This window comes from Neovison vison, chromosome 7 (genome assembly GCF_020171115.1).
Source record: "Neovison vison isolate M4711 chromosome 7, ASM_NN_V1, whole genome shotgun sequence".
NCBI lineage: Eukaryota > Metazoa > Chordata > Mammalia > Carnivora > Mustelidae > Neogale > Neogale vison.
The window spans coordinates 51,039,956-51,055,693 of NC_058097.1; the positions used below are offsets into that span (position 1 = coordinate 51,039,956).

General features: G+C 52.9%; 1 protein-coding gene across 3 annotated transcripts; it reads left to right on the forward strand.

The window, feature by feature from the left end:
- Positions 1-977: 977 nt before the first annotated feature.
- On the forward strand, positions 978-15,676 carry TEAD2 (TEA domain transcription factor 2). 3 transcript variants are annotated; one of them, XM_044256898.1, is made up of 13 exons: positions 978-1,005; positions 2,690-2,927; positions 3,240-3,304; positions 3,794-3,856; positions 4,987-4,998; positions 5,221-5,328; positions 5,432-5,490; positions 8,682-8,746; positions 9,686-9,834; positions 12,640-12,813; positions 13,373-13,495; positions 14,204-14,356; positions 15,068-15,676. In XM_044256898.1, the coding sequence occupies exons 2-13, from the start codon at positions 2,696-2,698 to the stop codon at positions 15,179-15,181; spliced, it is 1,317 nt and encodes a 438-aa protein (XP_044112833.1). In that variant the 5' UTR covers positions 978-1,005; positions 2,690-2,695; the 3' UTR covers positions 15,182-15,676. The 3 variants fall into 3 exon arrangements, with proteins under 3 accessions (XP_044112833.1, XP_044112831.1, XP_044112832.1); XM_044256896.1 differs by having other exon boundaries at positions 979-1,005; positions 13,373-13,534; XM_044256897.1 differs by lacking the exon at positions 978-1,005 and adding an exon at positions 1,039-1,049 and having other exon boundaries at positions 13,373-13,534.
- Positions 15,677-15,738: the final 62 nt, after the last annotated feature.

The following is a 15,738-nucleotide window of genomic DNA, read 5'->3' on the forward strand; positions in this document are numbered from 1 at the left end:
GCCCCCACACGTGGGCCAGTCCTCTGTGCCCCAGGTCTCGCAGCCGGACCCCTCAGTTCCATTCTTAGGCTCCCAGTACCCAAGTCCGAACACTGTGGTTCATCTACCCTCGATTTGTATTTTCCTCTGAATTTTTGGGATTTGAAACGATTTCTGCATTCAACAGAGTGCCATGTCGGGACGCTGAACGGGAGCCCTCTTCCGTTCCACTAAAAAGCCCACCCTCCCTGGAAACTTAAATTTAGCCCTGTGTTCCACCTTCCAAGGATCCCAGAATCTAGGCTCCCTTCGCCTTAGGGTCCCAGAGTCCGGACCCCAGGCCCCTCTATTTCCCTGAGTTTGAACATCCAACACCTCCTCTTTAAGGGACCCAGGAGTCGGGGCCCTAGCTCCTCTCCACTCGGGCTTCGACGGTCTCTCCTGGTTTGGGACAGCTGCCACCCCAGTCCACTGGCGCGCGTGTGTGTTTGCAAGAATCTGCACTCCCGTGGCTCTCCAATCAACTCCCGGTCCTCTCGCCCGCCTCTCAACTCTGGCAAAGTCACGGGAAACCCACCCTCACATACCTTAATCCTCAAAACTAAATTTGAGGCTGAACAGAAAAGATCTTTTGTGTTCTTATCACTCTCACATCCCCAACATACAAACAAACTAGAGAGGAGTCAAAAGTCCAGGCTCCCAGACCCCTGCTCCTTCAGACCCACGTTTCTTGGCCCCTATCAACCTCCTCCCTGGAATCTGGGAGTCCGGATCCCCCATCCCTCTCCGCCCCAGAGACGCACGCATCCGAATCCCGAAGTTCCTACCAAGCCCAAGCTAGACTCCACCTTTGCCAAAGCAAAAATCCTCCTCCAAACTGTCACCCTCGGATCCCCCTTCCCTGTGTCCGGGGCCCGGGCCCGCCCCCCCCTCCGGTCCCTCCCACTTTTCCCAAACAAAGCTCCCGGGCAACTTTCTCCTCGCAGAGCCCCGCCCGCCCGCGGCTCCCCAGCCCCAGGCCGGGAGGTAGGAAGGCGCCGGCGGGAGTCGGGGATCCAGCTTTGGGTTGTGTGAGTTGGGGTGGGAAGCTACGAGTTATGAGTTGAGGTGTTTGCGGGAGGGTCTGTGAATTGCTTGGCGCCCTCTTTTTGCCCGCGGGCCCGAGTTTGCGCTTGGGACCGAGTCTTAGTGAGGTGTTGGAACTTTCGCCGGAGTTGGGGTGTCTCTTGCTGGGTCTGAGTTTGGGATTGTGCGCTCGGGAGTGGGTGAGGGCTGGGGACTTGGGCGGCTGTGTCCGGTGGGTGCGAGTGTATGCGGCGGTGTGGGTATGAAGTGAGAAAGGACCCCGTGCGTGTTTCTGACCGAGTTGGTTTCTGTGTGTCATTTGTGGACGCCTGATCCTCCTAATGGAGAAAGGAGGCCTCCGGGGTGGCATAGGGCCGGGCTACAGTGCTTTCTGGATCTTCAGTCTTGTCTCTTCGGAAATTTGGGGCCTGGGGCGGGAAATTAGTGGGGATCCTTCTTACCCGGCTCCTCCGTCCCTTTGTCTGGCCACATGGGGGAGAGCTGGGCTGGGATTTGGGCCTACGGGGGTCCTGAACGCCTCAGCGCCACTGGACTCGGCCTGGGGTCTTTGTCTGTCTCGGCCTGGGCTCCAGGGTCCGAGAGAGGAGGGGGATGGGAGCCTGGACTCTGGGGTCCTGGGAAAGCTGTGGAAGACGTGGAGCCGCCTGGGAGGCGGGATCTGACTGTATTGGAAAAAGTTTTCCCCTGTTCCTGGCCTCCGGAAAGTCACTGGGAACTTGAGTTGGATCCGAGCCCACGGCGCAGGGGGAGGGGAGGGAAGGGGCGGGGCCGAGGGCCAGAGGGGAGGCGCCCTTGCCGGCCAGCCCCTCCCCAGATGGGGGTTGTGGGAAACTGGGGGAGGGGACGCCTGGGCCCTTTGTTCTGGCTCTCCTGATGGCAGGGCGCCCTTGCCCCCCAGTTTGTGGTTCTGTGGGTCTTTCCTGGTCTGGGCTTGAGTTTCTGCCCTGAGTCTCTGTCCCTCCTCTCACTGGCTCTCTGTCCCCTTCTCTCTGGCCCTCTGGCCCCCTCTTTCTCTGGGTCTCTCTGCCCCCACTCTCTGGGTGTCTGTCCCCCGACACTGGATCTCTGTCTCCCCCTCTCTGGAAGTCTGTCTCGTGATCTCTGGGTCTGTGTCCCTCTCTCTCTGGACGCCCCCTCCCCTTCAGTCTTACTAGGGCTGGGGCCCCTCCTCCTTCTTTTCTCGCAGCTGCTGTTCACATCCTAGCACCTGTTCTTGGGGTAGGACTGAGAAGATCTCATCCACAACTCCTTTCCCTGCAACTAGACCCCGACTCCTGTCTTCTTTCAAACCAGTAATCCATACCCGAAGCTTCGGCCCTCATGTGCCATGCGCCCCAGGCATTACTTAGGGGTCTTCAGGACTTCACCACACCCCAGGCTCCCCTGGAAACACAGAGGACACGCTCACCCTCAGCTGTCCCAGAAATCGAGCCCCCTTCTGCAGGACTTAGGAGTCCCGGCCCTCAGCCTCCAGCTTCCCTCAGACCCAGAAATCCAGGCCCCCTCACCCTCTCCTCCCTCAGACCCAGCAATCTGAGCCCTCACTGCCCTGCATCTCTCTGTGGGTTGGGGGGGCGAGGGTGGGGTGGGGGGAGGCACCTTGCTGAGCTCTGTGTTCCTCCAGGCCCAGATGGGGGAACCCCGGGCTGGGGCCCCCCTGGACGATGGCAGTGGCTGGACAGGAAGTGAGGAAGGAAGTGAGGAGGGCACCGGCGGCAGCGAGGGGGCTGGGGGTGATGGGGGCCCAGACGCAGAAGGAGTGTGGAGTCCGGACATCGAGCAGAGCTTCCAGGAGGCCCTGGCCATCTACCCACCATGTGGCCGGCGGAAAATCATCCTGTCTGATGAAGGCAAGATGTATGGTGAGTCCACCTCTCTCTTTTGCCCTGGCCCCCGCTAATCTGATTAAGACTCAGGTAGCAGCTGGCATCGCTGTTGGCACAGATGAGGAAACTGAGGCACAGAAGGGTAAAGTGGTTTGCTTGAGCTGGGATTTGAACCTGGCAGCCCGGCTCCAAAGCCTGCAGCAGGAAATCTCCCACAGAGCTGGGATGATCTGTAGGCTGGCTTGCTTGCAGACCTCTGGCAACTGTTGCTTCTCACTCCTTCCCTGGTGTTGTGTGTGTTGAGAAGTCCCATGAAAGTCTAACTCTGTCCTGTCTTTGACTCTTCAGGTCGGAATGAGCTGATTGCCCGTTACATCAAGCTGAGAACAGGGAAGACCCGAACTCGCAAACAGGTGTCAGGACTGACTTGTGGGCCTCTCTCTGGGGTGGGCTTGTCTTCTTGGGGTGGGGGTGGGTGGGCATCCTGTGATGGGCAGGTTCAGATTCAAGGAGGATCTGGTTCATGTTTTTTTGTCTGTCTTGTTGGCACCTCTGTGAGTTTGCTCTGCTGTGCCTGTTTTGGTCTGGATCTCTTAACAGCTGTGTTAGCAACAGGGACTAAGGTAGAGAGACGGAAAGATCCAAAGAGAGAAGATGAGGAAAGGAAAGGAGGCCTGGATTTGCTGGGTCTGGGGGAGATCAGTTGTGTAAGTGGCTAGAAAAGACTAGCCTCTGTGGACACATCTGTGTTAGCATGTGCCTGAGATAGCTAGCTTGTTCTGTGCGTTCGTCATCGTTCATGTTCTGGGAGCTCTGGGGGCCATCTGGAGGGTGGGAAGGCAGAGGGGATTCAAGGGGCCAGTGGCTGTGTCCTGAGTCTGCTTCTCTGTCACTATCCCCAGGTCTCTAGTCACATCCAAGTTCTTGCTCGAAGGAAATCAAGGGAAATCCAGTCCAAGCTCAAGGTATGGAGTGAGGCAGATACCCAGAGAGAGCGGGCAGAGACCTTGAGAGTGGGGGTCAGAGAGAGGGATACAGAGACCCAGAGAGAAGGGGACAGAGATCCAGAGGAGAGGTCAACAGAAATCCAGAGAAAGGGGGACAGAGAGGCCCAGAGTGGGTAGCAGAGAACCAGAGATGGGTACAGAGTCACATGGAGATGTAGACAGAATGAAGAAGTAGAGATCCCAGGTCGGGGGCGGGTGGTTAGTGGCCCAGCAAGCTGGGTGGATACAGGTCCTGGGAGAGGAAGAGATTTGTAGAGAGAAGGGGACAGAGATTTAGCTCAGGACAGGCAAGAAGGATAGGGTGTTGGGCCTCTCCTCTGGCTACTGCTGTCTTCCTTCTCCCTCTCCTTTCCTCTCCTCCTCCTGGTGTCCTCCCTTTCCCCTCTTGTACAATGAGGACCTCTTCTTCATCTCTTTCTGGCTCATCTTCCCAATTTTGGTCCCCACGTGGCCTGCCTGTCATTTTTGTGTCCAGAAATCTTCATTTTGTTTGGCAGTTTTCACATCCTTTTTCTTCATCTGCTGGATTTCCGGTTTCCTCTTGGCCCGAGACCCTCATTTTCTTCCCCACTAGGGTGTGGGGTCTTCTCTGCCTCTTCCTTCTCTTCTTTTGGATATGGGGACCATGACTTCCTGTCCCCCCCTCTTTTTTTTAATACTCAGAAGACTTCCTCTGCTTTCTCTCCAGATCCAAAAAACCTTCACTTCTGGTCTTTTCTGGACCTCATGGTCCCATCTCTGTCCTGTCTGGGCTAGGAAGTGTCCACTGTGTATCCCTCTGGGTCTGAAGTTCTCGCTTCCTGTTGCCTGCATATCCGGAAACCTTCACTTCCAGCTCTTTTTTGGACCTAGAAACGCTTATACTGTATACTGTCCTTTATTCTGGTTATAAGAACTCCTTTTCCCCTCTAGGCCTGGGCCCCTCTACTTCCTGTTCCATATTCATCCTTGCTTCTCCTTCCTCACGTTTTTCAGCCCAGGGTGGTGAAACTATAGGGTTTGAGGGCAGGAAGGTGAGAATCCAGGCCTCATTTCCTAAGTCATGTTTTCTTTCCTCCTCTGGCACCCTCCCCCACTCCCACGGGCAGGCCTTGAATGTGGTAAGTCCCCCTGCCCATCCTCCCACCCGCTGCTTTACCCCAGACATGCCTGAGGGGGCCAGAGGGGCAGGGGGCTATAGAAGAAAGATTTGTGCCCTCCCCCAATCCTTTGCCTTGACTCCCCATCTCTGCATCTCCCCATGCTTGCCCTACCTGGCGTTGACCCACCCTAATGTGTCGACTGGAATTCCCCATTAACATGGATCTCAACTTCTCCTCCAGGACCAGGTTTCCAAGGACAAGGCTTTCCAGACCATGGCCACCATGTCCTCAGCCCAGCTCATCTCAGCACCTTCCCTGCAGGCCAAACTGGGCCCTGCTGGTCCTCAGGTGGCTGAGAGATTGTGGGACTCAGAACTGGATGGGGGTGGGCTGTGGTTTCAACAAGGCACTGAGTGACCCCCCACTCTCCCTTTCTTTGTCTCTTTTCCAGGCTTCAGAGCTTTTCCAGTTTTGGTCAGGGGGCTCTGGTCCCCCCTGGAATGTTCCAGAGTGAGTACTCTCTATTTTGGCTCATCACCCCCATTTCCCCCATTCCCTCTAGAGAGACATTTCTTATCCTGCTTCTGTAGCCAGCTATCTGGATTTGAATCCTGGAGAGGAGGCTGGGGTGAGGGTCTGGAGAGGAGGACGAGGCTTGACTTGGGATACTGGGGGGTGGGAGGGCAGGGCATAGAGAGTCCAGAGAAGGGGTTTCATGGGCTGAGAAGGAGTGGGGAGGCAAGGATAGTGCCCAGGGTCTGGTGGTGACTGGGATTGGTGACAGTCTGTTAATGGGTGACCTGGGGGAGGAGCAGGTTTGGAGAAGAAAGGAGCTTAGTGTGGGACTGGATGAATGTGTGGGGAAGGGAGGATATCTGTGGGGAAAATGGCATTCCAGTGAGATTTGGTGGTCCCAGAGGCTCATGGGAAGGCGTGTTCTCATCCTGTAGGGATGTTCTTAGGCCTGAGGGGACAGAAGGTGTCTTCTCTCAGAGTCAAAAGGAAGGAAATGGGTCCCCGAGGTACATGGGAATGTCCATTTCAGCCCTGAGAGAGCCCTGAGGTTAACAGAATGTGTTTGTTGCCTGGAAGAAGAGAAACAGGCCCCAGAGACTCATGGGAAGGGCAGTTTTCAGTCCAGAGAGGAGCCAGTGGATCCAGGCAGGGTGTTGGGGGGGCCATGTGGCCACAAGACCGTGAGGAGTGGTGTTGGGGGTGACAAGTGAAGTGACATGCTGTGGGATCCAGGCTCCAGGGAGGGAAGAAATTTCCCCTGTGAGGTGCTGGGACTCAGGAAAGGGTCAAAACAAGTCCCCTGGGCAGAAGGAATTGGAGGCTTGCAAGGAGGGGGCTAAGCTGGAAGGAGGGGTGGGTCAGCGAGCACTGCTCTGGGCACTGGGATCCCACATGTAGGGGAGCTGATAGCCAAGAGGGGGGAGATGAAGGTTAATTAAATCATCACCCACCTAAACACAAAATGAAAGAGAATGTGATGTGCTCTGAAGAACTGCAACAGGTTCTGGGCTAAGGGAGAGAATCCTGGGGATTTCTGTGTGGAAGTAACGGTGAAGCCAGAGTAGGACTTGGCCAGGTGAAGAATGGGCGTTGGTAATATTTTAGGCAGTGAACACAGCATGTGCCAAGGCCCTGAGGTAGGAAAATTTGGTGAGTTCCAGGAAATGAGAAAAGGTATTCAGCCACTGGCCAGTCAATTGAATGTTTATTGAGAACCCATTAAATGCCTGGTCCTCTGCTTACACTGGAACACAGGATTAAACAAGTTAGACAGGATCCCTGCCTTCATTGATCTTCCATATTTGGAGCAGGGTCCGGGGAGGGGGTGGGTGCGCAGACCGACAATAAACATGTAAACAAATAAGCATTCATAAGAAAAGAATCAATGTGGGAAATAAAACAAGGCGTTTGTGCCCTCTTTAGTCAGGGGTCAAGAAGGGCCTCTCTTAGGAGGTGGTGTTTGGCCAGCAGCCCTGATGATATGAGATTAAGTCAGTAGGTAGGGTCCTGGAATTTAGATTTCAGAATGGGGATGCCGAGTATGAGGGCAAGGCCCCTGGGAGTGAGGGGTCTGAAAGTCCCTGGAATTTGTGTCTTTTTCTGATTCTGGTCTTTTGACTCTTTTTTTTTTTAAATATTTTTAGTTTTATTTTTAGGTTTTTTTTTTTTTTTTTAAAGATTTTATTTTGTTTGGGACGCCTGGGTGGCTCAGTTGGTTAAGCAGCTGCCTTCAGCTCAGGTCATGATCCCAGCGTCCTGGGATCGAGTCCCACATCGGGCTCCTTGCTTGGCAGGGAGCCTGCTTCTCCCTCTGCCTCTGCCTGCCTCTCTGTCTGCCTGTGCTCACTCTCGCTCCTCTCTGACAAATAAATAAATAAAATCTTAAACAAACAAACAAACAGAAACTTAAAAAAAAAAGATTTCATTTTGTTTTATCTTATTTTTATTTATTTGAGAGAGAGAGAGAGAGAGACTCTCAGGCAGACGCCCTGCTGAGCAGGGACCCTGACATGGGTCTCCATCCTATGAGCCATGAAATGACGACTGGAGCCAAAATCAAGAGTCAGACGCTTAACTGATTAAGCTACCCCAGTGTCCCTTAAGATTTTATTTTTTAAGTTTATTTTTTAAGATTTTATTTATTTATTTGACAGAGAGAGAGCACAAGCAGGGGGAGCAATAGGCAGAGGAAGAATGAGAAGCAGACTCCCCGCTGAGCAAGGAGCCTGATGTGGGGCTCGATCCCAGAACCCTGGGATCATGACCCAAGCCGAAGGCAGGCACTTAACCCACTGAGCCACCCAGATGCCCCAAGATTTTATTTTTAAGTAATCTCTATACCGTATGTGGGGTTTGAATCCACAACACTGAGGTCCAGAGTCTCAGGTGCCCCTGGTCTTTTGATTCTTGACCTCTTCCTGACCTCTGACCCCAAGTGTTGTCTCCGTGGCCTCCGACCTTTCAGTCTCAATCATCTCCTCAGCTATTGGCCTCTAGAGCTGGGCTGTCAGATACCACGGTCCCTAGCCTCATGCAGTTACTGAATTTTAAGTCGATTAAAATTAACTTAAAAATTCAGTCCCTTGGGCACTCTAGCCACATTCATGCTCAGTAGTCACGTGTCATGTGTTCGGTGGCAACAGGTGGCTAATGGCTACTGTACTGGACAGTGCAGATACGGAACATGTCCATCACTGCAGGAAGTTGGATTGGACAGAGTCTAGATTGGACATGTAGACTCTGTTACACTGCTTCCCCACCCTGGACATTGGACCGATGTCCCATCTCGTAACCCTTGGTCATTTTCTCCTTACCCTCCTCTTTCTCCACATTGGCTCTCCCTTGTGTTCTTTCCCCACCTCCTGAGATCCTGTTTCTCTTCTCTTTCTGCCATTTTGTGAGAGGCACTGAAATGTTGTCAACAAGACCACAGGCTCTGTAGTAGAGACTGACTTGGATTTGAGCCCAGGCTCCTCTGTGCCCCAGCTCTGTGACGGTGTGTGCCTCAGTTTCCTCCTATGCAAAATGGGAAGAGGAGTAATTGCACCTAACCTCCTAGGGTGTGAGGATTCTGTGAACTTTTGCACATTACGTGCTAGCAAAGGGTTTGGCGTGGTCCCTGGTAAACCTTAGCTGGTACAGTTATCTTTCTACCTTGCTGACCCCCAGCTTCCTTTCTCCCTCAGCGTGAAGCCATTCTCACAGACACCGTTCTCCTTGTCACTGACCCCCCCATCTACTGACCTCCCAGGTAAGAGTCTGCTCTGTACCTGCCTTGTCTCCCCTCTCTCCCCAACCCCAGCTGCTTTTTCTTCACCTTCCACTGATCAGGGCACGCATTTCTACAGAGGTCCAGATCTGAGGCAAATCTTGCAGGGGGTATGGAAAGATGAGTGATAGAATTTGTAGTGGTTAAGATCATGGCCTCTGAATTCAGACACACTGGATTTGTGTTCTGCCACGTGCTAGCCTGGAAGACATGGGGAAGGTGTATTTGTCAAGATTCTTTCAGATGCAAGTGGCAGAAACTCAAATCAAGCTCATTGACTTAAAAAAAAAAAAGGAATTTACTGGTTTAGATAACTGCTATTTCAGGAGTGGCTGGATGGCTTCAGGCATGGCTGGATCCAGGGGCTGATGTGGTCCTAAGAATACACACTGGTGAAAGAGAACTTGAGGGTTCCACAGATTTCATCAAATCGCAGTGCTTTTGGTTACAAGTAACAGAATGCCCAAAGTAATAGTGCCTTAATTAATAAAGGCCTTAATAATTTCATATAACAAAGAGTCTGGACACGGGGTGCTCTTACGCTGTCTCAGCAGCTCAGTGATATTGGGACTGGCATTTGTATAGGTCCCTTGGTCTCTTTCTTAACGTCCCAAGATGGCTGTTGTGATTCCAGGCATCATGTCTCAAGCAGGACTTGACCAGGGCCAAAAGCTTTCTCCTCCCAAAGTTCTGTCTTTTTCATTCAGGAAGAAACTCCTTCTCAGAAGCCCCTCAGCAGATTTCCCCTAACGTCTCATTGGCCAGGACTGTGTCACATGGCCATCTCTAGTTGCAAGGGAGGCTGGGAAAGTGAGTATTTAGCTTTTTTAGCTTCTAAGCGGAGGCAGGCAAGAGAGAAGAGTGCTCTATGTATTCAATACACATTAAGGGTTTTTGTCCTTTTTTTTTCTCTCTTTCTAGGGTACGAGCCCCCCCAAGCCCTGTCACCCCCTGCCCTGCCCCCACCTGCCCCATCACCCCCAGCGTGGCAGGCTCGGGCCCTGGGCACTGCCCGGTTGCAGCTGGTGGAGTTCTCAGCCTTTGTGGAACCTCCTGATGCAGTTGATTCTGTGAGTGCAATTTTAGAATCATCACTGACCGGGGAGGGCGGGGGCTGGGGGTTGGAATACAGAGGGTGATAGGAAGGGAAAGGGTAAAGCATTGGTTCTCAAACTTTAGCATGTCTCAGAATAACATGGAGGGCTTGTTGAAACATAGATTGCTGGGCCCTACCTTCAAATTCTGATTCGGTAGGTCGGCGTGGGGCTTGAGAATTTGCATTTCTAACATGCTCCCAGGCGATGTTGATGCTGCTGGCCTGGGACCACACTTTGAGAACTGCTAGCGTGGAGGAGGAACTGGGTGGTCGTGGGGTTATGGTTGGGAAGGTCAGAGAAACTTGCCAGGTCATTGCTTGTTCATTCAGTAAACGTTTTTGAGGGCCTGCTCTGTGCCAGGCATTGTGGTGGAGACTGGGAACCTGGAAGAGTAGATCTTGTTTCTAGACTTGAGCGTTTCCTGGGCTAGGATGGAGCTAGATAGCATATTAGTCATGGTGGGTTGACTGTTCACAGAAATAACCTTAACCTTCAGGGAATGAACGTAACACCAGTTTCTCACTCATGTAACATTTCCGTGTAGGTGTTCAAGTAGGAGCCTTCCACGCAGTGATTCAGAGAATTCAGGCTCCTTCCGTTTTGTGGTTCTGACGTTTTCTAGGGCTTCAGAATCTGCTGCTGGATTCCCTGCATCTGGCCAGCAGATGGTGGAAGGGAGAGACCCAAAAATCCTGCAGACTTTTTATGGGTCTGGGTTGTAAGTGGCAACTATCAGGTTCTGCTTACATCCCATTGGCCAGAATTTAGTCATATGGTCACACCTCACTGCAAAGGAGTCTGGGAAGTGTAGTTTAACTGTGGGAAAAGGAATGGGGAGTTTGTGAACACTTAGCAGTCTCTGCCACAGCCACATAAACACCAATTGCTGTGTATGGTGGTCCTAAAAAACCCAAGTTGAAACCCTCTCATTTTACTTGGAGCAAAGGTAAAGTCCTTTCAGTTGCCCACAAGGCTCTGCATGATCTGATCCCCATTCCTGCTCTGTCCTCACCTCCTGCCCTTATGTCCTTGCCCACTCTCCTCTGGTCACACTGGCCTCCATGCTTTTTCTCAAACACACCAGGCCCATTCCTGCCTCAGGGCCTTTGCATCTGCTGTTCTTGCCACCTTGAATATGTGTTCACAGATACCGCCACTGTCTCTCTCCATTCATTCAGGCCTTTGCTTATCTTCTCAGATTGGCTTTCCCAGACCGTTTTATGGAAAATACCCACTGCTATCATGCTCTACTTCTTTACTATTCTTTTTTTTTTAAGATTTTATTTATTTATTTGACAGGGAGAGATCAGAAGTAGGCAGAGAGAGAGGAGGAAGCAGGCTCCCTGCTGAGCAGAGAGTCCGATGCGGGGCTCGATGCCAGGACCCTGGGATCATGACCTGAGCCGAAGGCAGAGGCTTTAACCCACTGAGCCACCCAGGCGCCCCTGCTTTACTATTCTTTATTGGGAATTTTTTTTCATAGTGTTCATCACTCTGAAATTTATGTTAACCGTGGGTTGATTTTTATTAAAATTATCTATCTTTGCTAGTAGACTCCAGGAGAACCCCATGATTTTAGGGACTTTGTCTTCTAGCCCTACGGCCCAAAATAGTGTTTGCACACAGTAGGTCTCCCAATAGATGTCCATTGAACAATGAGTATGTGCTGGGATAGGGGAAGCTCAAGTTTTTGTGGGTGTAGAGGGGAGACTTTTTTTTGTTTTTAAATTTATGTTTATTTATTTTCAGAGCACAAGCAGGAGTGTGGGCAAAGGGAGAAGCAGGCAAGGAGTCCATTGTGGGACTCATCCCAGGACCTTGGGATCATGACCTGAGCCCAAGGCAGATGCTTGGGCTGAGCCACCCAGGCATTCCCCAGAGGAGTCATTCTGCCTGGGAAGTTAGTGAAGGCTTCCCTGAAATGACAACATTTGAGTTGGGCTTTGAGGGTTATGTAGGAGTTTGCCATGTGCTGAACTTTATATTGCAGGTACAGAGATGAAAGCAGCATGAAGTTTTCAGGGAAACACATATTCCAATAACATATGGGAGCTGGTGCAGCTGCAGATAGGTGGGCAGGTGCCAGTTCTGGAGGAGCTGGCATTGCCAAGCTGAGGGATCTAGGCTTTGTCCTGAGGGTGATGGGGAACTATAGAAATGAGAAGTCTCATCTGATTGTGATCAAGTGAGGCTTCCAGGAAGAGGCAGATTTGCATAGACTTGGGCCTTGGAGGATGGAGGGAAGATTTGTAATGCAAAAGAAGATGGGGAAGGTATGAGGATTTTAGAATCTGGACAAAAAGTGATAAGAATGGGGACAGGTCGGGGGTCTTGTTGTGGGCTAAGTGGATTCCATCCATCTATCTACCCATCCATTGATTGAACATTTGGGACCACCTATTCAGTGTAGGGCCAGGTTGAAGGAGTGTGGGGTTTGTCCTAGGTGCTCTGGGGAGCCACAGGGAGATTGTGAGCAGGGGAGGTCCACGGTCAGCTGTGGGGATCTGTGAGGGATGACCGGAAGAGTGGAGATTGGAGCCTGGGAGGCCAGGGTGGAGGCTGGGGAGAGAGTGGAGAGGATGGGGCTGTGGGGATGGAAAGTAGGGGACAGGACTTGGGGACTAAGGTGCGGTGGGACAGAAGGGAAGGGCGACAGTGCTTGGGAGTCAGGCCCAGTGTCTGGGTGGACAGTGTGAATCTGCTCGTGGGAGCTGGGGGCAGTGAGCACCCAGGGTGCAGCCCATCTCCCACTCCTCACCCATGGCCCACCCTTCTCAGTACCAGAGGCACCTGTTTGTGCACATCAGCCAGCACTGCCCCAGCCCTGGAGCACCCCCCCTCGAGAGTGTGGACGTCCGGCAGATCTATGACAAATTCCCTGAGAAAAAGGGTGGCCTGCGGGAGTTGTATGACCGTGGGCCTCCTCACGCCTTCTTCCTGGTCAAGTTCTGGGTAAGTTTTGCTGCCGAAACAAAGTGCCTGCAAGTCACGTGGTCTCCCATGGAAGGGGATGCTCAGAGCGTAAGCCCCCTTTGGAACAGGGAACTACGAGCAGTTTTACCCCCAGGATGGGATGGATAGGACTTGGGCCTCCAGGCCTCTTTGCTAGGGAGTAGCCACTTGCCTTAGCAACCAGGGTCATGAAGGGGTGGGGAGGGGAAGGTTACTAGGGAGTAACCTGCCTCCTTAATAACCAGGGCCTTGGAAGGGGCTGAACTCCCGAGTTGGGGACTTCAGGAGAAGAAAATTGAATTCTTGGTCTCCTTTGTTGGGAGGACTATTACTGGAGAGAGAGGGTCAGGACCATTTCAGGGAGCCAGGCTTCTCCGGTACCAATTGGAAGGGTGGGTGTTTTCCAGAAACAGGCCCATGGATACATGGGGCTTTGAATGCAGAGGAGGGGTAGGCAGCTGCAGGGCTGTGGGGGAAACCAGGCCATGGAGCAGAATTCCCACTTGAGAAGAGTCTCCATCATTTATAAGGAATCTACCTGTGCCTCCCCACCCCCCAGGCGGACCTGAACTGGGGCCCGAGTGGCGAGGAGGTAGGGACCGGCGGCAGTAGTGGAGGCTTCTATGGAGTGAGCAGCCAGTACGAGAGCCTGGAGCACATGACCCTCACCTGTTCCTCCAAGGTCTGCTCCTTTGGCAAGCAAGTGGTGGAGAAGGTGGAGGTGAGGCTGGAGGGGTGGAGCTCTGGGCAGGTGAGCGCCCAGACACCTGCCACTTTTGGGGTACAGACTGAAGGGATCAGAGCCAAAATAGCTCCTGCACTTGGGGTGGGGAGTTGTCCTATCATCTTTGGGGTTTTCATTCATGCATGGGCTTAGAGCTGATATTGTGTCCCCAAGTCACACGTAGGGGTTATTTTCAGGGTTCAGAGATGACGTGTGGAGATTTATAGTCACTAAGATTCAAAAGGTTCTTATGGGTATAGAGGAATCTGTAGGGCAAGGAGGTTCAGGGGTCGCACTGAGGGATTGCTGAGGGCCTGAGGGGTCTTGAACTCAGAGGTCAAGTAGAGTTTGGAGACCTAGTGGAGGGGAGGGTCTTTGGAGGGTGTGAGGGTATCTTAGGGCCTGGGGGTCAGAGCAGTCCAGAGGTCTCAGAAGGGTCAGAGCAGTTTTGAGAGGCTGGAGGGGTCCCTTGTTTGCAGGCTCAGGGATCCCAAGTCGAGGACCCATGGGTCCAGGTCCCATCTCTGCCACACCACAGATGGGGTGATGGCAGGGATGACAGTAGTGGGGGGTGGGCGTGGCATTGGAGAGGCACAGAGTGCCTGGGGCAAGCCCTGTGTCTCTGGGTCACTGCCCTGCCCACTCTGTGCCCCCACCCTGGTTCAGACGGAGCGTGCCCAGCTGGAGGACGGGAGGTTTGTGTACCGCCTGCTGCGTTCACCCATGTGTGAGTACCTGGTGAATTTCTTGCACAAGCTGCGACAGCTGCCTGAGCGCTATATGATGAACAGCGTGCTGGAGAACTTCACCATCCTCCAGGTGAGGCACTGGGGCTGGGCCGAGCAGGGCAAGCAATGGGGTGGGGAGTGCCTACAATGGCCCCTTGGCCCGGGGACCCTTGCATGGGGGCGGGGGCGTGACACAGGGGGAGCCTACAGTTGAGCCTTTGCTTAGGGGACCCTTTTACCCAGGAAACTGATGTGGTGGGGAGTCCACAGCACTCTCATTTAGGGGGATCCCCCCTCACTGTGGAAACGGACTTAGAGGGCATCCCACGGTGGATCCTTGGTTTAAGGGACAAGCCCCCCTTTTATAGGGAACCTAACCTTAGCCCAGGGGACATGACATGGTGGGATCCCCCTGAACTCTGGTTAACTTTGAAGACTTTGAGAGAGTTGAAGGGAGAACGGAGAGAGAATATGAAGTAGACTCCACCCTGAGCACAGAGCCCAATGTGGGGCTCGATCTCACAACCATGAGATCATTACCAGAGCCGAAACCAGGAGTTGGACGCTTAGCTGAGTTGCCCACGCACCCCTACTTTGGTTAACTTTGCTATGCCATCCAATGGGAGGCCCCTCACTGCGGACGCTCAAATGGGGAACTGGACATGTCAGGCATCCCCTTGACCTAGGGAATGTGATATGGTGGGGACCTCTTTCTGAGGTATCCTGGGGTACCCCGGGGAGGGCACAGTAGTCTCTGCTCTCCCTTTTGTGCACAAACCCTTTCTCTTGGCCTCCTTGGCAGGTGGTGACAAACAGAGATACCCAGGAGCTGCTGCTCTGCACCGCCTATGTCTTTGAGGTGTCCACCAGTGAGCGGGGGGCCCAGCACCACATTTACCGCCTGGTCAGAGACTAAAAGGGGACCCCAAAAATGACTCACCCCCCAGATTACCCTCCTCCCAGGAAAGACCTCCAGCTTACTTCATGCTCGTTTGGGGAGGGGGCTGCTCTGTGTTAGAGAGGACCTTACAAGCTGGGGGGTGAGTTGAAAAGATGGATCCCGATATTGGGACCTCACGGTGGTGTCTGAAAAGGACAGATCGCTCCAGATCATCAGGGACTGGGGACAGAAGTGAGACAGCCCCGAAGTACAGCACTGGTTTCTCAGTCTCTAACAGGCGCCCTCCCGCAGCTTGGTTCTGGATGTTTTTGGATGGTCTTAGAAAGTATGTTGGTTTGTCCCTCTGTTTTTTCAGCACCCCCCTCCCCTTTCCCAATCTGCCTCTCTTTACCAAACCCAACCCTGTGACCTTGAGATCAAATATTGAAGGTTAACCCTTTGTGCAGGAGCAGAGCCAGGTGGGCCCTGAAAATATTTTTTTTAATATAACAAGAGATATTTATAAGTGGGTATTAGGGTCGTGATTTTTTCTCAGCTGGACAAACAGTGGGGTGAGGCTTTTAAATCTCATC

What these genes read in the sequence shown, in the direction of transcription:
- TEAD2 (XM_044256896.1), top strand. Translation starts at nt 2,696, where the DNA reads ATGGGGGAACCCCGGGCTGGGGCCCCCCTGGACGATGGCAGTGGCTGG. An exon ending in TGATGAAGGCAAGATGTATG is followed by an intron (nt 2,928 to 3,239) that starts GTGAGTCCACCT and finishes TTGACTCTTCAG; the next exon opens with GTCGGAATGAGCTGATTGCC. An exon ending in AAGTGGTGGAGAAGGTGGAG is followed by an intron (nt 13,535 to 14,203) that starts GTGAGGCTGGAG and finishes ACCCTGGTTCAG; the next exon opens with ACGGAGCGTGCCCAGCTGGA.